Below are 21,066 nucleotides of genomic sequence, written 5' to 3'. Positions count from 1 at the left end.
ACGTTAATTACGAGTGTACAATTGTGGTTTGTATTTCATTCTTTACTAATACATACTCCTTTACGAACATAAAGAAAAACAAGGGAAAGTATGGTCCCACCTCATCCTGCGAAGAGCAACCTCTGGCTCTCATCAGGCCGAGACGGAGGAACGTGCTTACCTTTAACATGTGCAAGCGCTTTCATCCAGTCCCCACCTACAGAGCGAAGCACGTATAATTAATTACCCGCTTTTGGGGCCGTAAAGCCTCACCTCCATTGAAACACGACAGAAAAGTCCAGCTGTTGCCGAAGTACAGATACGCTGCCCCAGCAGCTTGGGCAGCTGTGCGGGCCGGGTCCCGGGCAAATGGGAGCCCCCAGGTTCACACAGGTATTTCCGAAGCTCGCCTTCCCGAGGTGCCGCGGCCACCGAGACCCCGCGGCCACCTGGCCCCGGCCGGGCCCCCTCCCCGCCCCGGGAGCGCCCCTGACGTCACGGCGGCCCCAGATTGGCTGCGCGGGGCCGGCACCGGGGCAGGGGCTCCCTCCGCCCGCCCCCCTCCCCTCCGCACACGCTCACTCGCCGAGAAACTCTTTTAAAGAGGGGCTTCGGAGCAGCCCGCACCGGTTCAGGGGCCGTTTCTGCAAACGCACGCAGACCCCTGGCAGCTCCGGCAACCGAGACATCTGCTCTCCATTGCGACCACCCCCCTCCAGCAAACACCCTTCCCCTGCTCCTCCTCCCTTCCCGCTCCGGCTCGCAGCTCGGCTCGCACCCTCCGCTTCCTTTCTTCCAACGATGTTTTCCTGCTCCACGGGGCGAAGCGTTTGCTGAACTTTCCGAACAGTCTGGGGGGCGGGCGGGAGGATCCTGAGGTTTTTTTACCTTCTGCCCCCGCCCTGAGCAGGTGGGGGGGCAGCGAGCGGAGGAGGGATCCGCGCCCCGGGGGCAGGTCGCACACACGCGCGTCCTTTGGCGGAGAGGAAACCCTTGCACCAGGGCTCCGCGAAGTTCGCCGGCTGCAGGGGCTCCCTCTGTGGAAATGGGTCGGATCAGACGGGGCTTCCTCCTCCTCCTCCTCGCTGCCTGTGCACTTTTGTCACGAGGGCTCGCAGCCTCCGAGAAGGGCAGGCTAAGGAGGATCACGTACGTCCTGCAGCCCGGCCGGGGGGGCTCCTCTGGCAGCCGGCAGCAGCGCCCGACCCTCCTCGGGGGGGAGCAGCAGCAGCAGCGCACGTTCAATGTGCAGCTGAACGCGCGCTACGGCGGCGGCGGTCCCGGCCCCCTGGAGCGGACCCGGCGGATGAGCAAGCCGGGCAGCGCCGCCGTCCAGCTCCGCTTGGGCCCCGCCGCCCAGGGCCACCCCAGCCCCGCCGCTCACGCCTCCTCCTTCGCCAAGCCGGCCCGCTTCAGCCCGCGGCACAAGGCGCCGCCGGGCCCCCACGGCAACAGCAGCGCCGCCCTGCCCCTCCGCCAGAAGCACCAGCTGCCGCCGCCGCCGGGGTAAGGCGCCCTCCCGTCCCGCACGGCCCCCGCTCCGCCACCGCACCCCCGGCCGCCGCCAGCGTCTCTGTCGCGGTCGCTGTCGCCCCCTCGGGAGGGGGCAGAGGGCGGGGGACTGTCCCGAGGGCACCGCGGCGTTACCTGCCCGGCCCCGGTGCCCGGCACGCCCGCCGTGGGCGCCGAGCATCCGCGGCACGCGAAGCTGGGAGCGGGATCGGCTCCCCCCCATCCCGGCAGTTCGCGGCGGGCCCCGTGCATGAGGCGTCGAGTTTAACCGGGAGGTTTAATTTTTCGCGCCTTTTGTCTCCCCGGCCCAGCGCCCGCCCCGCCGCCCGGCTCGGGATGGGGAGCGGGGGAGCCCCGCCGGACACTGGTCCTTGTTTGCTGTTCCCGCAGGGTCAATGTGTGCGGGGGGCAGTGCTGCCACGGCTGGAGCAAGGCCACGGGCTCCCAGCGGTGCATCAAACGTGAGTACCCGTGCGGCCGGGGAGGGGCGTGTGGTAGAGATGTAGTGGGACCCCAGGGGACCGCCCTGGCACCTGGCGGAGGTGATGGATGCTGGGATCGTCTGTGGGCGAAGAGATGCTGGCTGAGCTACAGAACCCACAGGACAGAGGGAATACTCTTTCATTCTTTAAGTCCCTCTTTCCTAACCTTCACCTTTGCTAAGGGATGAGTGGGTGTTTCTCACATTTATTCTTGGCACAGAGAGTGACATTTTTGGAGAGAACTTTGTGGAGGCTTTGTATGTGTGACCATGCCCTCCCCATCAGTTCTTGTTTTTTTAGGAGATTTTAGAATGGGGGGCTTAACAGGGTGAAGAATCTACCAGAGGAGCACAGGTGGGGAGCAAGGAATCGCCATCTACTCACACTGTCCCTTCACCCATGTGATTGATCCTGGGCTTACCACATGGAATTTTTGAAGTACTGAATAACGTGAAAGTGAGTCTGGTGGAGATCCTGTGGAGTGAAGTACCTTTGCTGTGATAACTAGAAACATAAAATATGTGCCTAAAATAACACTGATTGAGTCGATCCTATAATGCTCTGGTTGTTCTTTCTAATGGGAAAGCAGAAAAAAGTTCTGCTACTTTAGGCAAGATTCAGAATGACTGCAAACGGCTAAACTGGATTGATGTCATGAGGTCAGGAAAGACTGGAATGGCATATGTCTTCAGGAAACTCCTGTAAGTATCAGTGAGATTGGGTAGATCTGGGAATATTGCTGTAGTTCAGCAGGACAGATTACTGTCTCTGAGAGAGTTGGAGTAAACAATACTTTGAGGTTTTATTTTTTTCCCCAGTGGCTTTTGTCCCTGTGTGGGATCCTTCACAATAGGAAGCAATCACTTTTCCTGACTAAGGTCAAGTACCTTTGACCTACATGGACCTGTTGCTAAGAAGCAAAGACTATATGACAGTAAAGACAAAACTTCACAATTTCCCTACTAATTTAGATATGTATTTAAGATATTCTTCTACATTAACATTTTCAAATGCATGCTGCTGTGTTAGGTTAGTCACATTTTGTTTAACACCTTACAAGTCCTAGAATGTTTTCCTTCAGTTTACAGTGGTGTTTTGAGGCTAACTGCAGAGCTTAATTAACACCTACCTTATCTTAAAGACTAATCAAAATGAAAAAAAAAACCTCTTAGTAATTTTAGGACATTAAGTGAAAAATATATTTTAATTGTGCTGTTGTCAACCAATTTTATTTTCACTACTTTGAACAAAACCGAAGCATTGTTTTTGTTTTGTTTTTAAATGCCTTTTCTCTATCTTGTAGTAACTTTCATTTCCAGGCAACTTTTTTGTTTGTAAGTTAAGTAATTTTCTTTTTTTTTCCCCTTTATGTTTTGTCTTTTTCATTCCTCTGCTTATCATTCATATTTTCTTTTTTCTTCACTCTCATGTTTAGAGTCTTCAGTAAGGACTAAGTCAGACAACTGAGTTTTTATGGGATAGTTGTGTAGAATATAATTTAAATCCATTAATTACTTGGTTAGCTCATACAGTTATTGGAGGAATGGACTAGCAGAGACAGAGTTAGGAGAAGGAAAGGTGGGGGCATTTTCTCAGTTTGTGCCCCTGATATTAGGCTCTCTTTACCACAAAATATTTTTGTTCCCTGCTCTGATGCTACTCCTCTTAGCAGTGGTATAATACATTTGGCTTGGATTTTCTCAGTTTCACCCCTCTCTTGGCAGGCCAAGGGAAGCACTGAATGTACTGAAATTGTCTGTTTTGTAACTTAGGCAAACCATGAGATAGCGTTGACTTGATTCAGCTAAGGAAGATTAGCTTCACAGTCATAAAAGCCAGATACCACCTTTTCTGGAAGTTCCTGATGTTCCTTTCAGAAGAAAAGAGAATCTGTAACTGAACTACAGTTAACCCCTTTGTTTCCTGTAAAGTTAAGTGAGTATTTTAAAATTCAGACAGGAGGCTCTGTTGGTTTTGAATGGCTTATTGCAGCAGTGGATTAACTGTGCCACAGGTGCTGGCACACCTGAGCTGACTTGATGCAAAGTCAGTTTGATTCTGTCAGGGTTTATTAGTTCAGGCTCAGTATCACTTTAATAAGCTATTTAGTCTCTAGGGCCAGGTTTTACTCTTTTGCATGGTGCAAAGCCTGAGTTAATAAACCCCAGACCCATACTGGCTTTTTCCAGAGCCAACTTCCATTTGTCTGCATCGTGCTTCCAGAACCAGAGTGCTGAGAGCCAGCTCTGATCAGTGAGGTTTATTAGCTCAGGTGTAATCCCAGGCTAGAACAAGCAGCATGTGTTTTTGCTCTGCTGCACCTGTGTGAATAAACCTGCCTGGAACCCTCAGAAAGAGGGGGTGAAGGGGCAGAGGTCTGTTTTTGCAGCCAGGCTCCCTTCCCTTTCCCTTGGTGGTGTTTGCTAGCCCTGCTTTCTCACGTGTGAGGCTGTGGCTGCCATTCCCTTGGGTGACTTCTGTCCAGGCTGGTGGCAGCCACATCAGTTTTCCTTCTGTAGCAGCATCAGGGGATGTTTGAAATGTTTCTGTGCAGGTCAGAGGGCAGCATCTATACAGAGGAGGCAAGGGAACTTTGCAAGTCCTTTAATTTAAATTTTAGTCTGAAGCTGAACTGCCTGTTGTCTTTACATTTGTTCATGTTCTCTTGGAAGCCTGACAGTCCTCAGAAGGTGAGTTTCTTTCTTTGTGTAAACTGTATGAGAGTGCCTATCATATTAAATTTAGGCATGTAGGGTTTTCCCCACTCTGTCCCTCATAATTCAGTTCCACGTTGTCAAGTTTTAAGAGGTTTTTTCAAACTTAAAGTAACTTAAATTATGAAGAGCTGCATGATTCTAATTAAAAAGATGGCATGATAACAATTAGTGTTAAAAGTATTCAGAATTCCTTTATGCTGGGCATATGATTGCCTAACAATAAAAACCAACCTTTTTGAAGCTTTCAGAACATCCACCTTTGGGTAAAGACAAAGGTGGGAAAAATTAAACCACAACAGTAAACATCTTGGAAAGTTAGAAGCACGTGAAAGGGTTTAGGACAAGGATTGTCTTCCAGTCATAGTTATCATAGGTTATAATCTGTGCAGGTACAGTAATAAGATACCACCAAGGCTGGAGACACCATGTTTTGTTAGTACTTGTTGCATAGCAGAGTTTTTTAGAAACATTAATTAGCTCTGTAACATGTCTGTAAGGCAAGTAAAGCTTAGAGTGTGGTGTTTTTATTATTTCATTTATGGAAATTAAACCATAGGTTAGATGTGGTCTTGGACAAGTTATAACAATTGTCAGGAAGGCCTGTGCTGGAAATGAGGAGTTCCCACCAACCAACTGCATGTTTATCCTGTTGAAGTCTGTTGTCTCCTACTTTGTTAATTATTACTAAATTTCTGTCAGTGAAAACTACTTCTGCAAAATATGCTCTTCTGTTTGTTCTCATTTTATTTGCTTAATGGTACAAGGAGCTAGTTTTCATGTTGGGAATGTAAGAGAAAATGACCTATTGTGTGGAGAATCTGGTATCTGAAAAGGATAAATGAGAAGAACCACCTTGTTACAGTAGTAAACCCTTTTTAAAATGTATAGTGTATTTTGTCTGGATTAGTAATAGCATTTGTTTGTGAGTGTTATCAATGTAAACTGGATGGTTAAAAAAATGAGGAGAGAGCTAGCAGTTTTTAATGGTGTGAGTTCCTTACTGCAGAGGTATAAGAAAAGCTCATGGGGTAAAGATGTGAGGAAGTGGAAGTGCAGGAGCATATTTAGAGCAAATTTCCTATAGGGAGAAAAATTGCTGTCTATGTAGAGCCTAGGTATGCAATCATTGTCAATTAAGATTAAAAGGGTTCTAAGTTTTTCTTAGCTGAAGGTGTTGTGTGCATGCATGCATGTATTCTATGCATAGGGCTAGTACTTTGGTGTTGGAATTGGATTGAATTCTATGAGTTTGATCATGAGCTTTCTGTCGTGTGCTTGGGCACCTTGGGAAGGTCATCAGAAAATAGGAAAGCAGTCTGTTGGATTTTTCTTTGTATTAAAAGTGTGTCTTGCTAATTCTCTTTTAAAAAACTCCCTGACTCAATGTCAAATAAGGATGTTACAGAGGTTTAATTATTTATTTTTCAGAATAAGAAAATGCACAACAGTAGATATTGCTGCTGTAGGGGCAGGAGACTAGAAAGTTGTGTGAATACTTGCCCTGAGGAAGGGTCCCCTTTGTTCCATTTCTGAATCTGCTTGGCCTCTGCTTGTGTACTGCTGAGTCTGAGCCACCTCTTCCCTAAATTTCCAGAGCTGTACTTCTTGCTGTGGCTGAGTGAGCATGCTACAGCTTTGTGTCTCCTTCAGGACATGGGCACCTGACAGTGTGACCTGTGGTTCCAGACCATGTGGATGGAGTGTGCCCTAAGCTGCTTCCAGTTTGTGCTTCTGAATTTCTTGGGGAAGGTGAGGGAAAGGTTGCATGCTTAGGTCTTGTTCTTGAATAGGGTTTAGGATCCAGACCTTAGAAACATACATGAGTCCTCCAGTCTAGATGTAAAACTGTATCACTAAATATTTTAGTATGGGTTGCTCAGAATCTACTCTTTTTCTGTCTTCAGTTCAGCTCTTAGAAAGTGATGTCCAGGAGAGCTGTACTTACTATTCATCATCAGAACCAAGTACTTCAAATGTTTGCAGCTGTGCTTTTGGAGGTTTTCTGTTCACAATTGGTTCCTAAGGCTTGTGCTTAATCAGTTTTGTGGCTTCGAGTTTTACCAAGTTCTGTTTATTTACATTTTGTATACAAAGCCTAACTATAACATAATGTCCCCAAATGTTGTTTCATCTCATTCTAAGAGCATTATCTCAGTAAAAGCAGCATCAGTCTCCTTCAAATTATGTCTAAATCAAAATTTAATGTCTGAGTTTTAAAGAGACAAGCTACTTTGACCCCACATGACTGACCTATACATTAGCCCTTTTTGATCTGTCCTTTGATGTGGTTTTTAAATTCAGAACCGAAAAATTAAATTATTTTTTTTAAAATTCAGAACTGAAGAACTGAAAGCTTGAGAAGCTTGGCTTTGCCTTTGCTGTGCTTGCTAATGTAATATGTAAATAAAATTTTTGAATTTCATGTACAGGAAATGGGCTTTTGTAGTGGGAAAGATCTTGTTAGGCCTTGATGGTAATTCTACTCAGCTTTATTTGTTCCCTTACTGCCCTTGGAAGGGGGTAGAGTGACAGGGTCCAAAATATTGTAATCTTTGTCTACATTAGCAAGCAGCATGGAGCTGATCTGTAGACAAAACACTTTGGTTTTGATAACCTGAGGCCCTGGGCATGTGTGTTTCAGGGCTTAGTGTTTTATTTTGGGCAAGGTGTAGTCTGGTCTTGTGGAATGAACACCAATATGAGGCTGAAATTCATTAGGTGCATTCTTGGAGTGCTCATGTTTTGAGTTTAGCTTTTTATTATTTAGACATACTTTTTTCTTTGCATCTTGAAAGAAATGGAATGCGCGCCTAAAGATGGTCCCACAACACAAATCAAACCTCTAAGTGCAGTTGGTACGGCAGCTTCAGGAGAGACTGACCTGAATCAGCAGTGCTGCAGACTTTGAGCACAGTGTCTGGCCATGGTGGGCAGCCAACCTCCCTCCTGTGAGACCAGGCTGTAAAAGAGCTGTGAGAAGATGGGGGAGCTGTTAGCTGCTGCCTGCTCTACACATGACCCTGCCATGTGCCATTCCCTCATTTTGGTGAGGAAACTTAAGTCCACAATTAGTCTGAAGTGAAACATGCCCAGCCTTCTCTTTGTGAGACACTGGGGACTTTACTGGAAACAAGCTTATAATTGTACAGTCTGTTTCATGCAAATACTACAAGTGTGTATAGAATTAAGACAGAACAGCAACAAAAAAGAGAACCTTAAAAGAAACTTGTCAAGATGCTGTGCTCTCACGCTGGAGCAGATGACAGATTGATAGTGAACTTGTTCAGCTCATTGCAGCAGTTAGTGTTAACAAAAGAAGCAAGCCCTCAAGTAAAGTTGTGGTAAATCTACAGTGGATAAAAAGTCCCAGACATTTCCCTTCTTACTAGAGAATCAGAAGGAACACAGAAAACTTGAGGTGTTTTGAGTTTTTTTCCCTCTCCCTTTCAGTTTGTTGGCTTTTCGTTTTCATTGTCTATCTTGGAAGTGGAGTAGAAAGCTCTGTAGGTGCCAGGGAAAGCTGTGGTTCATCCATCAGCTGTGCACTGCCTGGTTCTGCATGTGTGTAGGAACAAAATGTTGTACTGATGGAGAAATAATACTTTGATACTCACAGTACTAATCCTACACCTCTCTTCTTACAGCCACTCTTCCTGAGCATGGAGAAGGAAAGAGCTGGAAGGGGGCACGCTCCCCTTTCCTTCCTGTCCTGCAAAATGGCTTTGTGTATGGGGTCAGGGAACCTCCCAACCTTGGGAAAAGCAGAGCTGTAGTGGGGGATGGGGTTCTGCTCTCTGTGAGGCCTTGAAAAGAGTGAAGCCTTTACCATGAAGGGCTGCTAGTGCCAACTGATCCTGCCTTAACGCAATCTTGGATTGCCTGGGAGCTATAGGATTTGTGGACAGTAGATGGAGAGGGGCACACACCTCCCTAGACTGTCTCCTTATTCAAACTTTGGAATACTGGGTGTTGACAGATTATTGATGGTTCAGATCCTCAAGTCAGTCCATGTTCTGTAACTGATATGTTGATTGCTAGACTGATGTTGGGTTGGGTTTGAGGTTTCTTTCTTTGGTTGGTTTTTTGTTCTGCCTTTAAAAGCAGCAGTACTTGTGTAGCCTAATTTATTCCTAGAAAATAGATTCTATGCATTGACTATAGAAAGAAAGCAAATCTTTAGCATCTCTTCACATTTATGACTTGCACACAGAGGGGGAGCAAGCATTTTGCATGTTAGTAAGGCAAGATGTTCATTGAAATACAGAGCTAAAAATAGGTGTGCTTGGGCATGTTCTTTTTTTTGTGAAGTGTAGATAGTAATCCCTGCATATGGGAAATTGTTTTGTGTCCTATGGCAAGATTTTCTTTTTTTATAATTGAGATTAGGTTTTTATTATCTCTAGATGGCAGTTTGGTCCTGGAATTTCAGAGAAGCTCAACTGAATTGTGAACTCTTATTGAGAGTTGGCTGAATTTAGGAAAAACTTTATCGTACTTACTGTTTTACTTACTCTGTTGTGATTAATAGTTTTTTTTCTTTAGTCTCTCTTTTTTGTAACACTTCAGTTGTCTGAATCCCTGCATCCAGTTAAATATTTCCGGTTGCCTTTTTACTGAGCTTGTCTTAAATATGCAGGAAACTGAACAAACTATTATGAAGTATTTTGTAACAAAATGAGTAAGCACTGTACTGAGAAATGCTAAGAGAATTCAAAGGATTGCATACTGGGTCTTAACCACTCGAGCAGCAAAAGCAGTGTGTAACCTGTGAATCTGCTGGTTTCCTTGGCTTAGTCCATTCTGCAGTGAACAATTTTTATTTTTATTTGTGGGTTCTGAAATGATAAAGGGCTTTGTGGCATGTGAAATGTTTGTATTGTCAGAATATGCATAGTTATGATCTCCTATAAATAAATACTTTAAAATGTCCCTCAGATTGTACAGTCTTAACTATTTATATTATATAAACTCCAGTAAACACAACATGAATGAAAATGCCATTGTCAAACAGTTGCTGATAGAATAATGCATCCTTTGGCTGAAGTTAAGCTTTTAAAGTATTTGAGTACAGTTGCTATTCAATTCTGGTAAGTCTTGGCATTTAGAGATTACACTATGGATATATATATATATATATATATATAAATATAATATATTAATAATAAAGTACATTATGTTGGCATTAGGTTAAGGGAGAAACTGGTTTCTTATGTGTTTGTTTTAAAAGAAATATATGTGCTAAAACCATTGTTTTTTGTGTCCTTCCCTTCCTGGAGGTCATGTTTACATGCCAGTGTGGGAATGAATCTGATGATTTGAAGTGGACAGCAAAGGATTCCAACACATGCTTTCATTTGAAGTGTATTTAGGGAAAGAATTCCTTAAGACCTTATAGTTACGATAAAAACAAGTTCTTGTGTAGAAAGACATGGATGGTTGTGATATTACCTCCATTAGTAGTGTAGAAGTCACACAGGTTTTCTGCAGTTAATGTAATTTATTTGGATTATATATAAGCAATTTCAACCTTTTTTTTAGGGAAGGGGGGTTTTGGTTTTTTTTTTGTTTGGTTGGTTTTTGTTTTTTTGTTGTTTTGTTTTGGGGTTTTTTTTTTGTTTTAGAATGGAAATTCCTCTCTCCTCCATTCTCAATGAATATTTAGAATTGCTAGATGTATTTCTGGTAAACATTCCAATTTTTGAAACCTCTTTGGTGTGATATACTCAGATAGAGAACTAGGTCCCTAGAAAAGCATTAGCTTCAGTGAGCTTTTGGGTTTCTAGAGTTCAGTTGCATCCTCAGTCCTGACAATGACTTAACACTTAAAAGGGTATTCAGAGTAAAAGCAAAAAATTAAGTGGTGAGCTAAGCAGTAGTTCTGAGAACAGGAAATCCTAAAAAACATTGCTCTTCTTCAGGATGTCAGCACCATATTCAGATTTTTCTGAGGGAAACTGGAATATGCCTCTTTCCTTTCAGAACCCACAGCTTGTTGCCTTCCAAGGAAAGCGCTTCACTGCTTTTCTTCTGGAATCTGTTGGGGATCATCACTCTGTCTTTCAACCCAGCAGGAGTTAAAGGTGCCTTTGTATCACAGCTTTTTGTTTAGGATGTGCACTCAACCAAGATGAGCTTTGGTTTGGTTTCCTTGTGTGCTTGAGGAATAAAAACCCTGCATTCATGAAATAAGGCAGTATTTGTTATGCCTTTAACAGTATTCCTATGTTGCATGTAAATAAATTTGGAATCTCTGCCCTCAGCACAGATTTATTCATGTCATAATGCTGGTTTCCCCCCCTTTCTGTGCACTTGATGCATGCATCATTTCTCAACCATTTTGTGCTGCAATCTGAAACAGCTCTATACTTAAAACCCTCTTTCCAATTGCTGTGTTTTCTATTATTTGCCCTCTGGCATGTATTGTGCCTGACAGGATTTACACACTCCTATGGCAGAAGCTGACATGTCCTGTGCTAATGTGCACTGTGATGGCATTTGTTGGAAGTCTGTGCATTCTGTTTAAACTGGTGCTGGACTATTATGTGTGCTCATGAGGAGATAAAAAAAACGTAAATTTCATGTGGAAAAAGAAATATGGTGAATGGGTGCATTAGAAATAGGATAAGACTCACAACACTGGTGTAATGTAATTGTGTTGCAGTAATAGAAATTCAGGAGTGACATTGAAAAATATTTGTGGACATTTAAGTACAAACCAACAGCAGTTGCTTGTTAAAGGAAATAAAGGTGGAGCTGTGGCTAAAAGGCTAGAAAGTTGGGTGTAGGAAACTTTTGGGTTATTTAAATTTGTCTGTTGTGAGTTTATTACTGAAAAATAAATTTTTTTGGATTTCTATTCTCCATAGGGAAATAAACTTGTAAATGTGTTGTTACCTTTGAGGAAGTTAAAGTGATTAGCATAAGAATGAGACTGTAATGACCTCAATCCAAGAATTAGCGTTAGTTTAATATTACTTTAATACAAAAATTTTTAGGACAAGTGGAGTCAGTTATATTTGTATTTTGATTCATTTGAAGGGACAAAAGAGAATCTTTTATCTAAATTCCTTCCATACATGACAATGTTTTATATTTCATGATTCCAGATAATAAATTATGCTTAATTTAGAATGCATTAAAACAAATTGCATTCTGTATATGTAGTAGTTTTAAAATATTTGTGGTTTGAAACTATTATAAACATTTTATTTTAGGTCTTGCTTCTGCAAATATTTATATACACTTTAACTGTGATGACATGAGCATATGGACTGAAAAGTGTGTATGTATATATCAGTTCCAAACCAACATAAGATGTTTTGGAAGGGGTGTGTTTAAACCTAATGGTAATGTTGTTTTACCCTCTATTTTCTGAATGAATGTCACGAATACAACCATATGAGGCTTGATATGCATTTGTCAAACCCTGTAGTAGTCTGTCTGAGAGAGTGGTGAGCGGTAGCTGGTTAGGGAAAGATGTATAAAAAAGATGAGTATTTTTGGATACAGTTTTGGGCTTTTTGTGGCTTAGGTACTTCCAAAGCAAATGTGTCACTATGACTTTATTTTTAGTGGACACAGATTGCATGGTCTTAAAACGCAAACCAACCCAAAAGAATTCTTATTCTCTCCCCTTCCACTGTATTGGGTCTGGCTGAGCTGGAGCTGTGCTTTGCATTGGTACCTAGAAAGGTGTTAGTTTTGGCTAGTGCTCCAGGGTTTTGGCTACTGCTGAGCCGCACTGGCGCAGCACCAGCAATGTCTCTCAACATTCCCATCCCCCATGAATAGGATGGGGGTGGGCAAGATCCTGGGAGGGGACACAACTGGGATAGCTGACCTAAAATGACCAAAGGGATATTCCATACCATGTGACATCAGCTCAGATAGAAAAGCTGAGGAAAGGTGAAGAAACAGAGGGCATTTGTTATTTACAAAGCTTGTGTTCTGGTGCAGCCCCTACGCCTGCTGAAGCTCTGCTTCCTGGGAAGTGGCTGAACATCACTTGCTGATGGAAAGCAAAACTTAAACCTGTTTTTGTGTTGTTTCTTTCCCCCTCCTTACTTGTGTGCGCACAAACTTTTGCTTTTGCTTCAGTGAACTTCCTTATGTCAACCTGTGAGTTGTTTTTGATCTTACTTTCTTTCCCCTATCAAGCTGGGGACTGATTGAGCAGCTTAGTGGGCACCTGGCATCCAGCCAAGGTCAACCCCACCACAAACCCTGCTTCTGGAAAGTTAGGGAAGATTGGTTATATTGTGTATGCCTGGCCTTTCAATGTGGCCAACTTCCGGGGTGCATCAAGTTTTGGATGTCACAGCAAAGTGGCTCAAAGAGATCAGTCAACCTCTGACAGAAAAATCTGTTGAGACATATTAAACACAAAACCAGGACTCTTGCTCAGGAAGTTGCTGAGCCTCTAATTCTTAAAAGCTGTAGCAGTATAAACTTTTATTGTGTTTCACCCTGTCCTTAAGCATTCACCTTAGTAATAGAGGGGAGCACTGGACTAAGTGGGTCTTTAATCTAACCCACTAAGATTAGTCTCATTATTTGCATCTTTGCCAAGCTCCGTTTTGAGTTTCCAGCCATGACCTCCTTGAATTGAATAGGACGAAGCCAATTGCCTATAGCAGCAGTATATTGGCCTGCTTTTCAGTTTTGAACTTAATACTTCCACACTTGAGTTTTTGGAAGCTTAGCTTTATGGAAAATACTGGTGTTTCCAGTTTTATGGGCCATTATTGTTGTCTTCAAACAAAATAATTAGGTCATTCATTTGGCACACTACAGCTGTCTCGGACATTTTAGAAGCTAAACTGCTGTGTTATGTCAATTAAAATGTTCATTTTAATTCTTTCCTAAAAACGTGATCTTTTATCCAGTTTTCTGATCTTCTATTATGCAGCATTAATGAAGGACTTCAGTCGAAAAGTTTATTGCTGTGAAGATCTAATGGATGGGGTTTTCAACCTGTTGTCACTGGTCTTTTATAACACTGTTGCTGTATCTCCTGGTGCTTCTTTTGTTAAAGGCCAGTTAGAGTAATGCAGTTTGTCCTGCAGAGCATTTGCTTTATGTACATGTAACATGTTTCAGGGTTAACATTGCTGTCAATGAAGTAAGAGTGTTCAAGTCTATGTGGGCAAAAAAGATGAGGTAATTTCAAAACAGGTTCTGTTTTTAGCTTTATGGTTTTAAATTCACTGCAGCCTTCACTTTAATAAGTAGGAATTCAAGTTTTTGGAGGCTTCTGAAGCACAACTTTGGTTCTTAACTACAGGAAAAAGTTGCAGTTCTTTCAGGGTTGTCTTTTGTGTATATTTTGTGTATACATTGTTATTTTACTTTGGAGGGTAGAAATGCCCTGATCAGTGTCCTAGCAGAGTGGATATGTTTTTTTCATACCGCTTTCGGTGTGGTCCTGTTAGCTTACTTCTGTGTTGAGTCATTGTTTTTAAAAATATTTTCTTGAGAAACTTAGAGGTTAATATAGGCATGTGTCTATCAATCTCCAGAAATATATAAATGCTTTCTTAATGTAAAAATGGGAGTTTTGAAAATCTTAGGTTTTTTAAAGAATTTTTTTGAGTTGTTTTTCTAAAGCACTCTGAACTGGGCCCAAATTCTTTCCTGTAGTCTTTGCATGTTTCATACAGATGACTCAAGTGCTGGGGTCACTCTTCTGGTCTTAAGAGTCTCTCCAAACTCAGTGAAATTTAATTAGAATTTTAGGCTCATGAATTTATTTTCCAATAAATACTTTATTTCAGTCATGTACATATGAATGAATTTCCACTGTTTCTAGCAAAATCTAGGTTTTATAAATTACTTTGTAGGAATGAAGTAGTTCAGCCATGTTTTTTTCTTATATATGCTTCATTGTACACCATCTTTAATGTGACTAATGAAGAAATTATTTTCTTTGCTATCTTTTAATGTTAACTTTTCTCCTTTAGATAAGAGAATTAGTCTTGCCATCTTTGTGATGCAAATTTTAGTGTCCAAAATAAATCCTCAAGTTAGACATGCCTTTGTAGTATTATGTGCGTATATATAATCAGCAATTGCTTTTGCTTTTTTTCCTCCCTCCATTTTTTTGATGGGATTTACTGCTCCTCCAAGTTTCTTGTTCATTCAGAGTGGAATTGATACTGCATTAACTAGGTCTACAAGATGGGCTTTGGGTCTAGGCTGCTTATTCATACTCCCTCTGTAATCACTAAGTAGAACAACGCAAAGCAGTGTAATTAATCCTCTCTAAAGGCAAATTGTATTTTAAAGAATCTGATGCTTTTTCACTGATGGTACAAAGAATCTATAGAAGCTGGTCTGGGATAATCACAAGCAGCACCTTGTTTCTTCCTAGGTGTAGCAGTGTCTTTGTGTAGCAGCAGTTCACATCTCTTGTGTTGTTAGGACAAGGATACTGCAGGGAATGTCATTTGGATTTTAGAGGGGGAAGGGTTGAATTGCTTCACGCTTCTCTGCACCATTTTGGTGATCTATATGTGGCTGTAGGGATTTATTCTAGATACCTATGCAGCATCTGATTTTAAAATTGTAGTAAAATGAATCCCAGCCTGGATCAGTAGTAAAATTCTGTATCTGTGAAATATTGTTTCATCAGATGCAGTTTGGCTTTTTAAAGTATGAGAAGAAGGGATGCTGAGCAGAAAGGAGGAAGATTTGAAATAATGCTAGATTTCTCAGTTTAAGTAGTGCATTCCTATTTTTCAGATCCAGAATTTTATTTTTTGAAGTTGTTCAAATGTTGTTGCACGTCTGCAAGAAATCAGTAGAAGTTATACCAACTTGAATTATTATCTTTTGTGGAGCTTAGCAGTGTTGCTCTCTCCTACTCCAGTTAACATTAACAGTTAATGCCTTTTTTTTATTGTGGGGAGGGTTTGCATTCTCCTTCATGCTTTGTTTCACAGGTACTCTTTAAAATGTCTTTTCTTAGCAAACTGTGCACCGCCGTGCCAAAATGGAGGGATGTGCCTGCGACCTCAGCTTTGTGTGTGTAAACCAGGAACAAAAGGTAATTCCTGTGAGGATACAGTCGTGCAAGACACATCTTCCACTGGAGGCCGGAGCCCTGTTGTTCCCCCGTGGCCCATCCCCCAGCAGGCTGCCCAGCAGACCTTCTCTCAGAAGGTGCAGGTCCCACCCAAGGTTGGCCCTATGGCTCAGATGGCATTCACCATCAAGCAGAAACCTCCTGTTGGGTTAACTCAGCAAATACAACCACAGTAAGTGTTTTCTTTGCTTTCAAAGAAGTCCAGAATGTCAGATTTATAAAATGTTGTTCCTTGCAAGTGTTTTCAAAAAATCCTACTTGGAAACTGTCACAGTTTTTTTTAAAACAGCTTCTTGTTTCAACTGTAAGATTGCAGTGGATGTTTAGACTTCTATTACTTATGAGCCAGATTTCCTTACCTGAACAGAATAACTCAAGATATCAGTCAACTTCTGTTTTCCTTAGAATGATACTGCTGTACTAATTTTTGAGGAATTGTTCTTAATTTACACTGGAGGCTTTTTCAGTTTATCCTAGAACAAAGTCTGACATGGAATTCTGACACCTTGTGTAACTGAGGAGAGTAAGATTTGGTGATTCTGTTCTAGTTTCCTGTATTTGCATTATGTTTTTTCATGGAAGTGTGTGTGGCTGTGCTACAATGAATACTTGTGCTTGCTTGTGTTTGAGGTTTGGGATTATATCTGACTCCCATAAGCAGCAAGGAAACACCCATCTTGTTAGAGAATTTTTTCTCTGCCTGGTGACTTAGCCAGTCTTTGATATTATTTCTCTGAGCTTTAAATATGTAACTTGAGTCTGAAATTTCTGTAATGGTGCTGTTGTTTTCGTTGATGTGTGCGACCTTAGTTTGTTTCAAGACCCCATTTGATATGGGGGGAGGGAGGTGCCCAGGAGGGTGGCAATCAAGTAGAATGTGAACAGTTTTCAGCTACTGCTGTCCTTCCTCTTTCAGGTGAAGTCAGTGACAAAAAGTGTTTCTGTCCTGTTACAGGTATTGTTTTTGGAGAGGCTGCTTTTGCTTTTAAGGAAGGTGTAGTCCTGTCTTGCTTCTAGTCTCCAAAGCAAGATAATCAGGACTAGGAAATAAATTGTGTTTTCCTGTGTTTGAAACTGTAAAAATGAATATGAAAGGTGGTGTGTGTGATTGTAGAGTTCTGCACCTGAGTCATCATAGGCTCCTGACAGCAAAGTGCCACTACCTTTCCAAAGCTACATCTGAGAAGACAGATTGTTGGACATTCCCAATGTTATTGTCTCATAACCCCTTTATCAGGATTTTTTCCTTTCCTAAACCCTTCTAATTCTTTGTACTTACTGTGGATCCAGAAGCTAAACTAGGTTCCTACATGTCTTGTGTAATGAGAAGAGAAATTTATCTGAATTCCCTTGGAGTTCTAAGCCCTAAGCCAGTATGTTCTTTGAGAAAGATAGAAGGTAGAGCGCTGAGGGCTTTAGGAAAAAATAAATCCACAGTCTGGAAAGACAGAGAAATTGCTACCCAATTTTAGTATTTCCTAGTACTCTGATTCTAGTTTCATTCCTACTAGTGAAGCAAGAGTTATTGAAGTGACTAAAATGAAGGGGAAATTTCCAGTAAAATCATCAGACCTTTTTCCTGTTTCCTCTCCAGACCAGCTGGACTCATCATCTGATGTCTCTGCTTGGACCCATAAAGAGCAGCCAACAAATCAGTACAAAAAGGCCAGACAATTCCAGTCTTATTAGTACTGATTCCTGTAGAGTGTACTTTTTTTTCTCCCTCCCTTTACATACAAGCATTCTCAAAGAATTTTTCTTTCTGTTGCAATAAAGGCCTGTTACCCAAATTGGGAAGTAAAATATACTTTATATAAAATGGGGGGGGGGGGGGGGGGGGAATAAAATCTAGTCTGAAAAAAAAAGAGTTGTCATCTTTTAAACATGCTAAAAGTGTACTCAGAACACTTGTGGCAGTCTCTAGAGAAGGCTTACTTTCCATGATTCCTGGAATAATGTCCAGGAATAAAGGGTTCCTCTTGTTAAAAAAAAAAAAAAAACAAGAGAAGATGATAAACTGATATTTTTCTGTGCTACTATGGTAGTTGTTGGGCTATGATGCTCCAAGTATTTCTAGAGGATACCTACAGCTTTTCATGCTTCAGCAAAATCTCTTTATCTGTTTGGATGTGACATTATCACACATGTAGAGGAAGCAACTTCAGACTGACAAAACCAGTCATCTGTTATCTGCTATCCAAAGTGCCTCTGCATGCTTCCTTATGCAGTGGGCTTTGTTGTCCATGTGACCCTTCTCAGCCTAGGATTTTCTTCTAATTCTAGAGAGATTTTTCCAGGTAGAACTGTTACTTTTTGAGATCACATAAAGATAAATCTATTTCAGCCATCTTAACATTGGCATGGGAAAATGAAAAATTGAGTCTCTGAAGTCATGAGAATGCCAGCCTACAACCTTGGCCAAAGCTCTCCAGAGCTGGAGAGGAAAAGGGCTGTTGCACAAACCAAAGCTGGTGTATCGAGTGCAGCAGAAGGCAGATGTTTAGCTATAGCTGTTGAAATGAGTGCCAGTGATAATCCTGTTAGGCTATTAGTCCTAACACACTGTTACGACAATTTTACAGGGCTGAAAGAATCTCTCTGAGGTCATGTTTCTAACATGGAGAGGGGTAGACAGGCTAGTTCCCGCTTCAATTCCTTTTTGAATATATTGTAATCTTGTATGTTGTGTAAGGCTGCCCAGATACGTTTGGAATGGCTTTTCCTTTTCCCACTCCTGGAAGGTGGAGTCATCCACAGTCAGTGTGATGGTGTGCTGATCTGGACACTGGTGTGTAGTCAAGGACTGGACTGGTGACAGCCAGAGCAGAGCCCAACCTGGAACACCTAAATTAGCTCCTAGAGGAGACTTGCCTCTACAGAGCTTCCGTTCTGCCATCCTCTGTCAATTTTTTTGCTTTATATAGGGATGCAACTTTTCCAACTTTGGTCATCAAGATGTATTCATGCATGCTTTCTTTTAGGAAAGCAGGGAATTAGTTTATTTCTTTCCAGATATATATATATTTAAGAATAAGCTGCTAAACAGAAGGAAAGATAGAGAGAGATTAATTTCCTGGAATATCCTGGGTTCAGCAAGTCTGTCATAGCTGTGCTCCGAAGATGGATATGCTGTCAGGTACAAGGTCTCATCTCAGAAAAATGTTAGCAGAAGGTATAGATGGCTGTAATTGAAAACAAGTGGTGTTTCAGAAACAAAAATCTGCTTCTTATTGGAACCTGTAGGGAATTCTGATCTCAGTAACAGGCATGCTTTGTGGGCCTGAATTCCTGTGATAGCTTTCCAGTAGCTCTGGGTGTTCCTTTCACGTCTCTTGTTCTCAGTTGCTGGCAACAGGATGGCTCCAATAGCTTGATTTTGTGCATTTCCTATCTGCGTGAGCAGAACATTTTTGTTTTTTAAAGGGATCTTTCTAGTACGGTTTTGGAAATGATCACCAGAAAAAGTATGGCATTGACCAGCTGGAGATCAAGAATACACTGCAGTGTCACAGCATTGCTCCTTCAGCCTCCTTTGGAGGCAGTAGATGGTGAAATAGAAAAATCTGCTTTAATGTTGGACAAAGCAAAGCTCATCAAAGGATCGGTGAATGCACAGACTCCAGGTGACAGATTTGGACTCACTGGTGTGCCTTATGTGCCCAGGAATCTGCTGAGGTCCCTTCCAAACCTGTGTTCCTGAGTCCCTGGGTCTAGTCCCATGCTGTGATGGGCAGATGTATTGACTGCTAATGTTAGTAAGCCTATCAACTGATGCCTTAAAGCTGTTTTTTTAACTTCTGTTCAAAGATGTAGTATTTTTTCCTGTTTTAAACTTTTTTTTCCCCAATTTTAACTAGTTGATGGCAAATCAGTGTGAATTTAGATTGAAAAAAAACATGCTTGAAAGAAGAACTGGGCATACTGTTGTGATCCTACAGAAATCAACAGCATAGGACAGACATAACAGGAAATGCAATACATACCTGGTATAATATATAATTGTAAGTTAAATGTTTACATATATATTTAAAATCTCTAGAGATTATTGATTTTCTATTGTGCGAACTCCTGTACACTGAGGATCACTGTAAAGTATAAGGGACTGGGTTTTTTGGCTATTTCCTGTCTTGCATGCTAGTTTTTTGTACCTTTGCCTGTGATTTATTTTTTTAGAACTTCTGATTCTAAGATTGGTTAATATGATGATGTATCAGGTGATAGTCTGAAAAAGATTATAGACAGGCCTTTTGAAGCTAGTGTGAAAGTAAATATTTCTGCAGAACATGCTTTTTGATGATAGTTTTGTCCTCAAGATGTACAGAGCAAGTGAAACTCTTTACTTACAAGAGCCCTGCACTTGCACTTGAACTTAAGTGTGAGGTCAGTTTGAAAAGACTTTATGGACGCTCTTGATAATATTGAACTTCTGTCCAAAAGTACCTTGACTTTTTTGTGTGGTGGTTTTTTTTTCTGTTTTTTTTTTTTTTTAAGTTTAAGAAAACCATATAAAGAAGTTTTATTTAGCAGGGATAAAACAGGTTGGAAGTATAGAGCAGTTGGGTCCAACCCTTTGCTTATAGCAGGGGCACTTGTAAGAGGTTGTTCTGGGCTTTGTGTGGTTGAGCTTCAAATACTTTAAAGATTGTAAGGTTGGAGATGTCCATTATCTGTGGGCTTCTGTTGCAGTTTGGCTGTGCTCAGGAAAGAAAAAGTATTTTTGTATTTTTATAGTTGAAGTTTCTAATGTTGCACACTTTTTCTACGCTGTGTCTTTTTGCTGTATTTCTCTAAGAAGTCTGGCTCAGCCTCCTCTACATATTCTCAAAGGGCAGTTGTAGACTGCAGTATCATCCCCTTGAGCTATTTTTTAAAAATTTTTTATTTTTATTTTTATTAGCGCTGAGAACTCTTCCTCCTCATATGTTGTGTGTCCAGTCTCTGGTGGTCTTGGTGGCCCTCTGCTGGCCTTGCTCCATTGTGCTGTTGTCTTGATTTGGGGAGTCCAAAACTGGTCACAGTATTTGAGATGCAGTCTCACGAGTGCCTGATGGATGCAGTAATCACTCCCATGACCTGTATGATTATCCTGCTGCCCAGTGTATGTTTGTGAGGATATGCCCATTTTTCATGTGAGGATATGCTGCTGACGTGCGTTCAGCTCATCCACTAGGATCCCCACTTTATGTAGAGCTGTTTTCCAGCCATTTTGGTGCCAAATCTACACTCTTGCACAGACATGCAACCATGGATTGCTACCTGGTGCTTCAGAGCTTTGGTCTGTAAGTCATGGGCT

At 41.7% G+C, this 21,066-nt stretch overlaps 1 protein-coding gene across 1 annotated transcript in view; it reads left to right on the top strand.

The window, feature by feature from the left end:
- Positions 1-1,024: 1,024 nt before the first annotated feature.
- The window catches only part of LTBP1 (latent transforming growth factor beta binding protein 1), a 181,793-nt gene continuing 161,751 nt past the window's right edge, over positions 1,025-21,066 (top strand). The window contains exons 1-3 of the mRNA XM_062490245.1: positions 1,025-1,485; positions 1,882-1,952; positions 15,657-15,945. Of these exons, the coding sequence (XP_062346229.1) occupies positions 1,025-1,485; positions 1,882-1,952; positions 15,657-15,945 (821 nt within the window). The remainder of the gene's footprint in view (positions 1,486-1,881; positions 1,953-15,656; positions 15,946-21,066) is intronic.

Source organism: Cinclus cinclus, chromosome 3, assembly GCF_963662255.1.
Source record: "Cinclus cinclus chromosome 3, bCinCin1.1, whole genome shotgun sequence".
Classification (NCBI taxonomy): Eukaryota; Metazoa; Chordata; class Aves; order Passeriformes; family Cinclidae; genus Cinclus; species Cinclus cinclus.
Note: the sequence above shows the minus strand (reverse complement) of the source record. Positions and strands in the feature narration are given on the sequence as shown.